Source organism: Pipistrellus hanaki, assembly GCF_964339955.1.
Source record: "Pipistrellus hanaki genome assembly, chromosome: X".
Lineage (NCBI taxonomy): Eukaryota > Metazoa > Chordata > Mammalia > Chiroptera > Vespertilionidae > Pipistrellus > Pipistrellus hanaki.
In genome coordinates, this window is record NC_140524.1 from 53,274,888 (window position 1) to 53,289,596 (window position 14,709).

Below are 14,709 nucleotides of genomic sequence, written 5' to 3' on the forward strand. Positions count from 1 at the left end.
TGACTATATGATTTTTATCTTTCAACTTGTTTATGTGATGTATCACGTTTATTGATTTGCGGATATTGTACCAACCTTGCATTCCTGGAATAAATCCTACTTGGTCATGGTGTATGATTTTCCTGATGTTCATCTGTAGTCGATTTGCTAGAATTTTTTTGAGGATTTTGGCATCTATGTTCATGAGGGATATTGGTCTGTAATTCTCTTTCATTGAGTTGTCTTTATCAGGTTTTGGTATTAGGGTGATGCTGGCTTCATAGAAGGAGTTTGGAAGTGTTCCTTCCTCTTGGATTTTTTGGAATAGTCTGAGGATAGGTTTTAGTTCTTCCTTGAATGTTTGGTAAAACTCTCCTGTGAAGCCATCTGGCCCTGGGCTTTTGTTTGCTGGAAGCTTTTTGATGACTGTTTCAATTTCTTCCCAAGTCACTGGTCTATTGAGATTTTTAGATTCTTCCTGATTGAGTTTTGGAAGTTTGTATTTTTCTAGGAATATGTCCATTTCCTCCAGGTTGTTCAGTTTGTTGGAATAGAGTTGTTCGTAGTATTTTGTAACAATCCGTTGTATTTCAGTGGGGTCTGTTGTTATTTCACCTCTTTCATTTCTGATTTTGTTTATTTGGGTCCTCTCTCTTTGTTTCTTGGTTAGCCTGGCTAGAGGTCCATCTATCTTGTTTATTCTTTCAAAGAACCAGCTCTTGGTTTTGTTGATCTTATGTATTGTTTTTTTGGTCTCTATGTCGTTTATCTGTGCTCTGATTTTTGTTATTTCCTTCCTTCTGCTTACACTGGGCTTTTCTTGTTGCTCCTTTTCTAACTCTTCGAGTTGTAGAGTTAGATCATCTGTTACTATTTTTTCTAGTTTTTTGCAATAGGCTTGTAAGGATATGAACTTCCCTCTCAAAACTGCTTTTGCTGTGTCCCATAGATTTTGGATTGTTGTGTTTTCATTGTCATTTGTTTCCAGGATGCTTTTAATTTCTTCCTTGATTTCTCTGGTAACCCAGCCCTTGTTTAATAGCAAGCTGTTTAGTCTCCATGTGTTTGATTTCTTTGGATTATTTTTATTGCAGTTAATTTCCAGTTTTATGCCATTGTGGTCTGAGAAGATACTTGATATGATTTCTATCTTCTTGAATTTGAAGAGACTTTGCCTATGTCCCAAAATGTGGTCTATCTTTGAGAATGTCCCATGTGCACTTGAGAAGAATGTATATTCTGTGGCTTTGGGGTGGAGTGTCCTGAAGATGTCAATTAATTCGAACTGGTCTAGTGAGTCATTTAGGATTGATATTTCTTTGCTGATTTTTTGTTTAGATGATTTGTCGAAGGGTGACAGTGGGGTATTAAAATCTCCTACTATGATTGTATTGCTATTAATCTCTCCCTTAATGTCCTCTAGCAGTTTTTTAATGTATTTGGTTGCTCCTGTATTGGGTGCATATATATTTACCAGGGTTATTTCTTCTTGTTGGATTGTTCCCTTTATTATTATGAAGTGGCCATCATTATCTCTTGTTATGTCCTTCACTCTGAGATCTAATTTGTCAGATATAAGTATTGCTACCCCAGCTTTTTTTTCATTTCCATTTGCCTGGAAAACTTTTTTCCATCCCTTCACCCTCAGTCTGTGTGCATCTCTTTTTCTGAGGTGAGTTTCTTGTAGACAACAGATGTATGGGTCTTGTTTTCTTATCCAATCTGTTACCCTATGTCTTTTGATTGGAGCATTTAATCCATTTACATTTAAGGTTATTATTGATAGGTACTCATTTGACGCCATTTTTATTCTATACCCATGTTCCTTCTTCACTTCTTATTTCTTTATTTTTACAGTAGACCCTTTAGCATTTCTTGCATTGCTGGTTTGGTGGAGATAAATTCCTTCAGTCTTTTTTTGTCTGTGAAGCTCCTGATTTCCCCTCCAATTTTGATTGATAGCCTTGCTGGGTACAGTATTCTTGTATTCAGACCCTTCCTTTGCATGACTTTGTATATTTCGTCCCATTCCCTTCTGGCCTGATAAGTTTCTGTTGAGAAATCAGTTGCTAGTCTGATGGGGGTTCCTTTGTATGTAACTTTCTGTCTCTCTCTGGCTGCTTTTAAGATTCTTACTTTGTCATTGTTGTTTACCAATTTAATTATAATGTGCCTTGGAGTCTGTCTTCTGGGATTCATTTTGCTTGGGACTCTGCGGGCATCTTGGATTTGTGTGGTTTTTTTCTTTTCTATTTCAGGAAAGTTTTCTGTCATTATTTCTTGAAATACTTTTTCCATGTCTACCTCAGTTTCCTTTCCTTCCGGAACCCCTATTATTCGAATATTATTTTGTTTTGTTATGTCCCAAAGCTCCCGTAGGCTCTCCTCCTGCTTTTTAATCTTTTTTTCTAGAAGTTGCTCTACTTGGGTATTTTTTTCCATCTTATCTTCTAGCTCACTGATGCGGTCCTCTGCTTCATCTAGTCTACTCTTGATGCTTTCTATTGAGTTCTTCATGGTAGCGATGTCACTTTTCATTTCTTCTTGGTTCTTCTTCAGTTCCTCATGGCTCTTCTTCATTTCCTCATGGTTCTTCCTCATTTCTTCTTGGCTATTGTCAAATTTCTCTTCCATTCTTTTTAGCCATGCTATGATCATTACTCTGAATTCTTGCTCTGGTAGGCTGCTTACCTCTGACTCGTTTACTTCCTTTTCTGGTGATGCCTGCTTTTCTTTCACGTGCGGACTATGTTTTTGTCTCCCCATCTTTTCAGGAAGTCTGGTTATGCGGTATTCCTTCTCCTGCGTTGATTTTTGAGGTACAAAATACAACACTACCAGGTACAACACAAGAGGCACTTAACAGGAATGTATTTACAATATTAATAACCTCTAATAAAGGTGACCACTAGAGAAAGGCAACTTAGGGGATAGTTGAGAAGGAATAGGGGTAAAAATAAAATAAAGAAAAATTTTTTTAAAAAAAATTAAAATTAAAATTAAAAAAAAAAAATTAAGTAAATTAAAAAAAAAAGAGGGATAAAGAGATAGAAAAAGAAGAAGAGGAAAAAAAATAATGACAAAATGAAATTGGAAAACAGGGAGAAAAAAAAAGAAGATGGAGAGAGAGAGAGAGAGAGAGAGAGAGAGAGAGAGAGAAAGAGAGAGAAGAAGCAAACTAAAAGAGAAATGTGAAACAAACTATATATATGTGGAGAAAATTGCCAAAGAACAACCTCTGGACCCCGCCAATGCCAGGAACAATATTTGGAGATTAATACAAACTACTATATCCACTATTATTAAGTAAGGCTATGATATACAGAAGTAAAAAAAACAAACAAAAACAGAGGATTTAAAAAAAAATACAAAGCAACAATAACAATACAGGAATAAGCATAACAATTTCACTAAAAGGCATAAAAATCCACAATAATCAACCTTCACACATACAATGCGAAAAGGATAGAGGGGAGAACAGATTTTTTTTTTTTTTTTAAACTAGTTAATATAGTGCAGAGATTGGTATTTATACACTTGGATCAGGGGTTGGAACTTAGGTCTATAAGTATAGTGAGAGCTTTAGCAGGGGGTATACAGAGAGAATAGAGGAAAAACTAAAGCCAGAATGGGATAGGATAAACTGTAGACTAAAGGGTAAAGTTTAGTAAGAGAGTGATAGTGTAAAGGTTGAGTTGAGATAGGGTTGAATGATGCTATAGTAGAGATTAAAATAGAATGAAGGTTACTCCTAATGTAAAATAAAGAAAAAATAAAATGGTACTAGAGAGAGAGAGAAAAAAAAATAAATAAAATTTTTTTTAAAAATTGCAAAATAGCAGTAGTAATAGTGATGATAGAGATTGAAAAATGTAATAATTGAAAAGGTAAAATCAAGTAAGGAAAAAAGAAAAAAATTGTTTCTTAAGTAAAAGATATGAAAAATGAAAATTAAATAAAAGATGTAAAAAATGAAAATAAAATAAAGAATAGCAAAATTAGCATAAAAATGACAGTAGTAGTCCCTTACTTCCTCAGTTAATGTATTTGGCACTTCTGATTCTCGGACCAGACAGTCTTGCAGTTCCCAGCTTTCCACTGCACCTCAGTTTTGTAAGGTAATCTTTAATTTTAAGTAGGCTATATCTTAGTTATTTGTGTTCATTTATTTTTGATTAATTAAAAGACAAAAGAAAAGAAAAGAAAAGAAAAAAAAAAAAAAAAAAAGAAGGGCAGGTTGTAATTCAGCTCTTAGGTGTCAGTGTTTCTGGTTTGACCTCCCAGTCTTTTTGGTTGCTCTGGCCTTCTTTCTCTATGGCTCTAGCTGGCAGGGTGCTAGCTGGCTCCCAGACTATCTCTTCTGGCTCCGATCCCTTGTTTCCCGAAAGGGAATTTCTCCCTGCCAATTCCCCGGATATGCCCAACTAGGCAGGCCTTCCCTAGTATTCCGAAGCTAGGGGTTGAAGGGGATCAGGCGCTGAGGTGTCCAGATGTTCCGCCCTTGGCGGGACAGCCGCGATTCTTAACACTCTGTCCCCTGGCGTTTTTTTTTTTTTTTTTTTTTTTTAAATAAAATCAAAAATTCCCGCTTCTGGGGAAGCTTATGCCAAACCCAGCACTAGATGTCGCTGCAACCTTCTTAGGGCTCAGCTTTGCGGGCGCTCCATGGAGGCGGGGCCGGAACTCTCCGGCTACCAAAGCTGGCCGTGCCGCAGGATCGCGATCTCTCAGGCTTTCCCCGCAAACTCTGACCTTTCCGTGGGTGACCGAAGAACTCCTTTGAATCCACACGCCTGCGCCAATTCCGGCGTCTCAGCTACTGGATGGACCTCTCCGCTGTGGGCTTTCCCGGCCTCAGAGAAGCCACTCCTTTCTCGCAGCGCCGCCGCCGCCGCCGCTGCCGCTGCCGCGGGCCGCCGCCGCCGCCGTGGCCAGGAAATTCTGTCCAGAGGATCGCTCCCTAGCTTGCTAGAGACCTCGGCTGCCCCTCAGCTGCTAATAAACCCTCCCTGAGCGACTCAGATGCCACTTTTATCTGTTCTGGGACCAGAGTCAGAACAGGTCCGACTGTTCGGTCGCCATCTTCAAGCTCCGCCCATTAATATTCATCATTCTTAAGGGGATGTACAGAGAGAAACCAGGTACCAAGGCAATGAAAGAATGTGTTCAAGAGTTAGAATAAGGGTCAATCCTTGCAAAGCTTCTGATGTTAACAAGGGGCTAGTTTTAGAACAACTGTTTTACAGTATTCACATAACTAGAATAATTCATAAATAACCATGTACATCATGAGATATAGACACCCATCTTAAGAATGAAACATTACCAAATACAGTTGAATTTCCTGGGTTCTCCTATCTTCATCTCTCAGAGTTTTTTGTATATATAATATATCATAAATACATGTATTCTTAAATTAATGTTGTGGCAAGTTATTTCCTTCATCTATATGCTATTATTCTGTGTGAAAGTTTCTGTAACTTGACTTTTTCATTCAATATTATGTTTGTGAGATGTTTTCATGTTGATATATGTAGCATTGTTTAGTATTTCTTAGAAGTGATGTCTTTGCTGTGGTCTGAGTTGTAGGGAGGAAAAGAGAAGGAGGAAGCCCTTTAAGGGACTTAATGCAGACTGCACACTTGGTGTCCCCAAGTGGTGACTCAATTTATCCATAAGTCAGCTGCAAATGTGGTAACAGTATCTGGCTAATAAAGAATTCTAATTATAATGAAAGAAACTGAATTTTCATGAAGAACTTGAAAGCAACTAAATATTATAATATTTCATTGTAATAAACACAAGATGTGGACATAATAAATGAATGTTTCCTGATTATAAATAATTTTTAGCTTAAGTATATCACTGTTTCAAAAATTAGACACTTATGGGAAAAATTGTTATGGGAAAAATGACCTAGTTAATTTTTCTCTCTTTTGTTTTCTCCACCTTTCCTTCCCCAGTGGATATGATTCCTGCCCTGTAGTTGTCTGAAGGATCAATGTTGAACATCATTAGTGACTCTCAGCTTCCATCTGACTGTACACCACAGCAAAGTCTTTGGATATCTTTTTCAGTTAAAACAGTAATGACTTTCTTGGAATGTATTCCCAGTGGAGCCTATTTTCTATGTAGCCTGGAAGAATATCTACCTAACATTGGCAATTCTTCAAATACTTTATAAAAAAATCACTATATATCAAATAACTGAGTGACTTTGGGTTGTTGAACGGGATCTTAACAATTGGGGATATCAATTCACCTGGAAGATTCAACCACTGCTATTCAGAGTTGCTGCTGAAATACCATGTCTAAGAACTCAGAATTCATCAATCTCTCATTTTTGTTAGATCATGAGAAGGAAATGATCTTAGAAGTTTTAAAGAGAGATGAATATTTGAAAAAAGTGGAGGAAAAGAGAATAAGGTAATATTCTTTTATATTTGCTGCCCTCTTTCACTGCTCTCTGTTTGTTTCAAGCAATTTAGATCATAAATGGGACCACATTGAAGGCAAATGTTGTTCAGTGATTTCATGGGTTCCAAGCCATAGCCCAAATATTTTTGGTACTTTATTATTTAGCTGGATGGAAGAATGGAGTTGAGTTAATAATGGTGTTGATGAGAATGCCCATTTGGTAATAATGTCATAACATGTAGCTAAGAGGGGGGACTGCCCAAATTTTAGTGCTAGCTCTGTAATATATTACTTGCATGAACTTGATTAAGTTACTCAACTTCTCCATGCCTTGGTTTCCTCTTCAATTAAACAAGGATAATAATAATAGTATACACATCACAGGGTTGTTGCAAAAGTTAAGGAAGATAATACACATGCAGTATCTGATAACTAAGAATAAAATAAATATTAGCTATTATTTATTTGCTAGAGGCCCAGTGCACAAAATTTGTGCATGGGGTGTCCCTCATCCCAGCCTGCACTGTCTCCTATCAGGACTGCTGGCTCCCAACTGCTCACCTGCTTGCCTTCTGGTTGCCCCTAACCGCTTCTGCCTGCCAGCATGATTACCCCCTAACCACTCCCCTGCCAGCCTAACTGATACCTAATTGCTCCCCTGGCAAACTGTTTGCCCCTAACTGCCCTCCCCTGCAGGCCTGGTCACCCCTAACTGACCTCCCCTGCAGGCCTGGTCACCCCCAACTGCCCTCCTCTGCCAACCTGATCCCTCCCAACTGCCCTCCCCTGCAGGCTTGATCGCCCCCCAACTGCTCTCCCTTGCAGGCCTGGTCCCTCCCAACTGCCCTCCCCTGCTAGCCTGATCACCCACAACTGCCCTCTTTTGCAGGCCTGGTCCCTCTCAACTTCCCTGCCCTGCTCGTCATCTTGTGGCAGCCATCTTGTATCCACATGAGGGCAGACATCTTGTGTGTTGGAGTGATAGTCAATTTGCATATTACTCTTTTATCAGATAGGATAGAGGCCTGGTGCATGGGTGGGGGCTGGCTGATTTGCCCTGAAGGGTGTCCCAGATCAGGGTTGGGGTTCCCTTGGGGTGTGGGCAGCCTGGGTGAGGGGTCTGTGGTGGTTTGCAGGGTGGCCATGCCCCCTGGCAACCCAAGTGGAGGCCCTGGTATTTGGGGTTTATTTATCTTCTACAACTGAAACTTTGTGGCCTGGAGCAGGGCCAAGTCTTTTGCTCTCTCTGTGGCGGCAACCATTTCTGTTGGGGTTTATTTACCTTCTATAATTGAAACTTTGTAGCCTTATGCTGAGGTCAAGACAGGCCAGGGAAGATGGAAATCTTGGCTTTCTCCATCATCGGGGGCAACTCTAGCCTCCTGCTCTTCCAGCTCCATGGCTGCTGCCATTTTTGTTGGAATTTGTTTATCTCCTATCATTGAAACTTTGTAGCATTTAAAAGAAGCCTGGGCTGGCAAAGGCTTCCTCCATCGCCAGGGAAACCCAAGCCTCTGGCCTGCAGCCATCTTGGTTGGGTATATTTGCATATTTGCTCCTGATTGGCTCCACATGAGGGTAGTTAATAATGGTGTTGATGAGAATGCCCATTTGGTAATAATGTCATAACATGTAGCTAAGAGGGGGGACTGCCCAAATTTTAGTGCTAGCTCTGGGCGTGGCTGGTGGCTGTGGTGGAGGTATGGTCAATTTGCATATTACTCTTTTATTAGATAGGATGATGCTTTTCTCAGATCAGTCTTTTTTATTTATTTTTAAAATTACTTTATTGATTAATGTATCATATATTTGTCCTCATCCCCCCCCCATTTCCATCCCAAACCCCTTCCAATACATGCCCCCACTCCCCTGTTGTCCATGACCACCGGTTTGACTCTTATGCATGCGTACAAGTCCTTTGGTTGATCTCTCTTCCTTATCCCCAGCCTCCCCTACCGTCCCTCTGAGGTCCGACAGTCTGATTGATGTTGTTCTTGTTCATCAGTTTATGTTGTTCTTCATTTCCCCTAGATGAGTGAGCTCATGTGATACTAGAAATACACTTATAAGAATCGAAAATGAGACAAGCAATAATGGTTATGCTGAGAGACAAATGAATCAGTCTGTAGTGAGTTTCTTTCTGGGCCAACAGTTCTTTTGAGTCCCAATTTCAATGTTGAACAGTTCCTTATGTGTACATGTCAGCAATGTTATTTCAGTTTTGGATGGTGGACAAATGGTGGTAATTCAGGTCCAATTCTGGGGCTTTGTCTTCACTATAGTTGGGAGAAGAAGCAGGGAACCTGGAGAGTGAAAAGTACTCATTCTACCAGAGGAACACCTAAGTTTTTTCAAATATGTATCTGTGAGAAAAGTTGAGTAATATTGGCAAAGTTGAGTTTCATATCAGTTGTAGGCATGTTTGATATTTGGCTAAATCCCAATATATGATCTCACTTATGTTTCAGCCAGCACCCATTCTGAATTGATTGCATCATCTGTTCTGAATGGTCATATTGTCATTCTGATTGGCTACTTCATGCACTGTAATTAGTTGCTACCTGTACTGTCTTGCTTGTTAAATATATTTAGCTATTACATATCACCCCTGAATACGGGAGCAGATATAAACAGCTTCCTCCTCGGTTACTGCTTACTGTGCAACATGTAGATGTTGTGTCTTGTATGTTTCCCCAAACTGCAATCAGAAACTTTGTTTATTTTACTTGAAGAGAAAACTTGTAGTAATATTATCTTAACATGTTCCAAAAATAATCAATGCATTTAAAGCAACTAGGATCCTTAGCATTGGAAATACATGAAAATATTCTTGTTGTTTATTTCATATTACAATATACAGAAGAGCTCTCCAGGCTAAAGTTATTGATTTTCTGGCTCTTTAATTTTTTTTTGAGGAATTGAGTGTTTTTTTCTACACTAAACTGTATTAAATGTGTTGTCTCATTTTGTTCTGAGCTACCAAGATATGAGTCAAGCCCAGATGATTCTGGTTCTGTCACTCTTAACAGGTTTGTATTGAGAAGCCATGCCAAATTTGGCCGCATGCTGTTTAGAGTACATGCTGTTGAACCATACATCCATACTTATTTATTGAAATCTTAGTTGCACCATGAAATCTTCATGTCACCTTGGACAAGTTACTTCCATAGATAAATCTAGTTTCCTCATTTGACAAACAGAAATTGTAACATTAGCTACCTCATAAAGTTGTTGTAAGGATTAAATAAGGTGACATTATCAGGAACATAGAGCAATATGGACATACAGTAAGCACTCAATAATTCCTGGCTATAATCATTATTCCTATTGTTGGTTTGTTTGGCTCTTGATTTACTAGTTCTAGTGACCACTATCAGTGCTCTATTAAGATCCTCTAGGATTCCTTGGATCTATGCTTTCATCCCCCAATTTCTACCTGCTTTACTTCTAAGGGTTGGCACCACTGTTTTCTTTAGAGGACAATCTTTTGGTGGTTGGAGTTGTCCATAGGATTAGAGAACCGCAAGTGACAGATAAACTTGAGTTTATGTCCCTACTTGGCAGCCCCAAATCAATGGCTGACAGATACTGTAACCATTTTCCTTCACCTTGAAGCAAGACACACCCCACAATGCAACTTCTGCTTCAGAGCTCCCCGTGGAAACATGCTTAGGCTGGACTTCACCTTGGCTTAGGCCCTCCCGCTTCCCTCTCCTATTTACCTACTCCCTTACAGGTTCCTCCAGAGAGCACTACTTAAATCATTTGCACAACAAATTCACATTTCAGAATAAGCTTCGGGAAAACTCAACTAGAGGATTTGCTACAGTAGACAAGGAACTTAGTCATTTTCCTTGCTATCATCCAAAGTTATCAACATAAGGAAATTATGGTGTAACAGATTTTATTGTACCAATAAAATTTGTGTTAGTTATTATAATTGTTTTCACTGTGATACAGAGGTGTAGATTGATATTTGGTGGGACTCTAGAGGAAAAAGTAATCAGTTATGAATAAGATCTATATAGAAGAAATGGTTTCACAGGAGAGGTTACATATGAGCTTAGCCATGAGATGTCAAAAGGATCTTGATATTAGAAAATATATGTCAACAGTATTTCACCTATTTACAATGAATCTCAAAATTACTTTCAGATTCTGCTAATAAGTTTCAGAAAGAAATAGGAGCCAAAGGGATAAAAATAAGTATTATGATCATCACAAAGAAAACACTGATCTGGAAAGTTAGTAAACTGGAGTTTGGGAAGCAGTGGATTTTGTGTTTGTGTATTTATTTGCTTAAGTAAGCTGTCCTTAAGGATTAAGAAAATAGAACACTGGAAGAATGTAAAAATTGTATTGAATCAACATTTTAAAGGCCTCTCATGCAATTGTGCTCTACAGTCCACATAGCCACTAAAATATGGCATTCATAAGGTAAAACTGGTCTCTGGGTGCTCTTAAAAGTTCTCTGTACCAAAAAGCATACCGAAACCTGATTATTCACCTCCAGGCATGAACTGTAGTTTGAGGAGAAATAACTGGTTATTATCAGATCATTCTAGATTCATCTCAGAGGCTCAAATATATATAATTTTCTATTTAAGTCCAAGCAGGAAGGAGTGATACAAGACATATAGACACAGGTTTCGAGTATTAGAGAGAAAAATATTTTAAATGTTCTCTGTGAAGAACAAATCAGTTAGGTTTATTGAAGCTTTAATGCAATGAAGAAAGAGGGAGGAACTGATGCAAAGAAAATTGAACTACCAATAATGACTGAAAATGCAAAAAAAAATATTTCATTTGGAAGGATAATATTAAAATACTAGAGGCCTGGTGCACGAAATTTGTGCACGGGGGCAGAGGGGGTTGTCTCTCAGCCCAGCCTGCACCCTCTCCAATCTGGGACCCCTTAAGGGATGTGCAACTGCCCATGATCGGGCCTAAATGGGTAGTCGGACATCCCTCTCACAATCCAGGACTACTGGCTCCCAACTGCTCACCTGCCTTCCTTCCTGATTGCCCCTAACCACTTTTGTCTGTCAGCCTGATCACCCCCTAACCACTCGCATGCCAGTCTGATTGGTCTAACTGCTCCCCTGCCAGCCTGTTTGCCCCCAAATTCCCTCCTTTGCCAGCCTTGTCACCCCTAACTGCCCTCCCCTGCAGGGTTTATTGCCTTCAACTGCCCTCCCTTGCAGGCCTGGTCCCTCCCAACTGCCCTACCCTGTTGGCCATCTGGTGTCCACATGGGGGAAGGATCTTTGACCAATGGGGTCAGCCACCTTGTGTGTTGCAGTGATGGTCAATCTGCATATTACACTCTTATATTAGATAGGATAGAGGCCTGGTGCATGGGTGGGGGCTGACTGGTTTGCCCTGAAGGGTGTCCCTGATCAGGGTTGGGGTTCCCTTGGAACATGGGGCTCCCTGAGTGAGGGGCCTGTGGTGGTTTGCAGGCTGGCCACGCCTCCCAGCAGCCCAAGTGGAGGCCTTGGTATCTGGGATATATTTACTTTCTACAATTGAATCTTTGTAGCCTGGAGAAGAGCCAAGCCACCTGCTAGCTCAGTTGCAGCAACTGTTTCTGTTTGGACTTGTTTAACTTCTATAATTGAAACTTTGTAGCTTTGAGTGGAGGCGTGGGCCAGCAAGGGCAGGCGGTAAGCTTGGCTTCCTCTGTTGTCGGAGAAACACCTCCCTCTTGCTCTCTGTGGCTGTAGCCATCTTGGTTGGGTTTATATGCTCTGATTGGCTGATGGGCGTGGCTTGTGAGGGGGAGTGATGGTTAATTTGAATATTACTCTTTTATTAGGTAGGATTTGTTGATCCTTTTATTTTTTTATTTTTATTTTTTTAAAATATATTTTATTTTATTTTTATTTAAAAAAATATATTTTATTGATTTTGTACAGAGAGGAAGGGAGAGAGACAGAGAGTCAGAAACATCGATGAGAGAGAGTCATCGATCAGCTGCCTCTTGCACACCCCCTACCAGGGATGTGCCCGCAACCAAGGTACATGCCCTTGACCGGAATCGAACCCAGGACCTTTCAGTCCACAGACCGACACTCTACCACTGAGCCAAACCGGTTTCAGCTGATCCTTTTATATTTTAGATTTTTCTAGCTGTGGAAGAACTCAGCCTAACATAAAAAAGTACATGGCTCATAGAATCTGTTTCCCCCTTCCTAAATCTCATTAACAAATTTTTACTCTACTTGATCTTCCACACCTAAAAAAATAAATACTGCTTGCTAAATGTCTACTTTGTGGTATTGACTTATGTAAGAAATCTTCAATTTAAAACACTACTAAACCAAAGATAGATATAGAGAGAGTAAAGCAACAAGCAGACTGTCAAATTGCAGCGGAGAGGGTAGGGAGATCTGGGGGAGATAATAGATCAACCGAAGGACTTATATACATGCATATAAGTATAACCAATGGACACAAAACTCTGGGGAGGGAGGGCGTGTCTGGGAGGGGGTGGGCAATGGTATATGTACAAAGATAATAATTTAATTAAAAATTAAAATAAATAAATAAATAAAAAACAAACAAAAATAAATAAATAAAACACTACTAAATACCTATTTTATTTATTTATTTATTTATTTATTTATTAAATATATTTTATTGATTTTGTACAGAGAGGAAGGGAGAGAGATAGAGAGTTAGAAACATCAATGAGAGAGAGTCATCGATCAGCTGCCTCTTGCACACCCCCCACTGGGGATATGCCCGCAACCAAGGTACATGCCCTTGATCGGAATCGAACCCGGGACCTTTCAGTTCCCAAGCCGACTCTCTATCCATTGAGCCAAACCGGTTTCGGCAATACCTATTTATTTTTGCAGTTAATTTGTTGGCTTAATTCTAAGACATTTCCATTTGGTCACAATGCCTATATTTAAAACATGACTGGATTTAGGTTCTTTTTTGCACTTATTCTTGGACTTGTCTCAGAAGTAAACTCTATCTATCAACTTAAAGCATACATTTCTCTTTTCTTTCTCTCTACCCAACTCTAACTTTTGTTTAGCTCCAGCAGTCGCTTTAAAAAAAAATCATTCCTTGAATGGGATTTATCTGGCAACTATTATGGGTCTGGAGGTGGATGTGAGACCAAAGATGACCCATTGAAGAGGGTTTTCTTCCCCAGTGGACATGTCCAATAACACATGTTATACAAGATGCTGTTGGGTGTGAATGCCAGCATCCAGATAATCATGTATGGGCCACATTTCTGGACTACCTCATTTTTAATTACATTATTGGGTGACTTTGGTTAATAAGATTATGTAAGTTTCAAATGTACATTTATGAGACACATAATTTGTATACTGGATTGTGTGCCTAACACCCAAAGTAAAATCATCTTCCATAATATATATTTTATCCCCTTTACCCTTCTCTTTGGTAAGGACCCTTCCCTCTGGTAACCACCATACTGCTGTCTGTGTCTATGAGTTTTTGTTTTTCTTGTTTATTTATTTGTTCCTATCAATTTTATATCCCAAAGACCTAAATATAAGATCTGAAACAATAAATTACTTATGTTTTATAGGTACCAAACTTATGGACCTTGGACAGAGAGAATATTTTATGCATTTGAGTCCAAATGCAAGCGAAGTAAAGGCAAAAATAAATGAATGGAACTATATAAAACTAAAAAACTCTGCACAGCTAAAAAAATAACCATCAAAACAAAAAGGCAACCCAACTAGCATGGCTCAGTGGTTGAACATCAACTTATGAACCAGGAGGTCATGATTTGATTTCTGCTCAAGGCACATGCCCGGGTTGTGGGCTATATCAAAATAGCAGGTGTTTAGGAGGCAGCCAATCAATGATTCTCTCTCATCATTGATGTTTCTATCTCTCACTTCCTCACACTTCTAAAAATTAAAAAAAGGCATCCAACTAAAGGGGAGATGATAATTGACACCAACAGCTCTGACAAGGGGTTAATATCCAAAATATATAAATAACTTATACAGCTAAATTTCATACAAACAATCCAATTAAAACATGGGCAGAGGACCTTAATGGACACTTCTCACAAGAAGACACAAATGACCAACTGATATATGAAAAGATGCTCAACTTCACTAGTTATTAGGGAAATGCAAATCAAAAGTACAATGAGATAACATTGTACACTTGTTAGAATGACTATTATCAACAAGACAAGTAATAATGTGTTAGAGAGGACATGTAGGAAAAGGAGCCCTTATTCACTCTGGTAGGAATGTGAACTGGTATAGTCTCTATGGAAAACAGTATAGAGGCTCCACACAAATTTAA

The 14,709-nt window shown here is 39.1% G+C and overlaps 1 protein-coding gene across 1 annotated transcript in view; it reads left to right on the plus strand.

Moving 5' to 3' along the window:
- Positions 1-6,286: 6,286 nt before the first annotated feature.
- Positions 6,287-14,709, plus strand: part of SYTL5 (synaptotagmin like 5) — a gene marked incomplete at both ends in the record, with an annotated part of 247,460 nt that continues 239,037 nt past the window's right edge. The window contains 1 exon segment of the mRNA XM_084870462.1: positions 6,287-6,405. Within this exon segment, the coding sequence (XP_084726588.1) occupies positions 6,287-6,405 (119 nt within the window).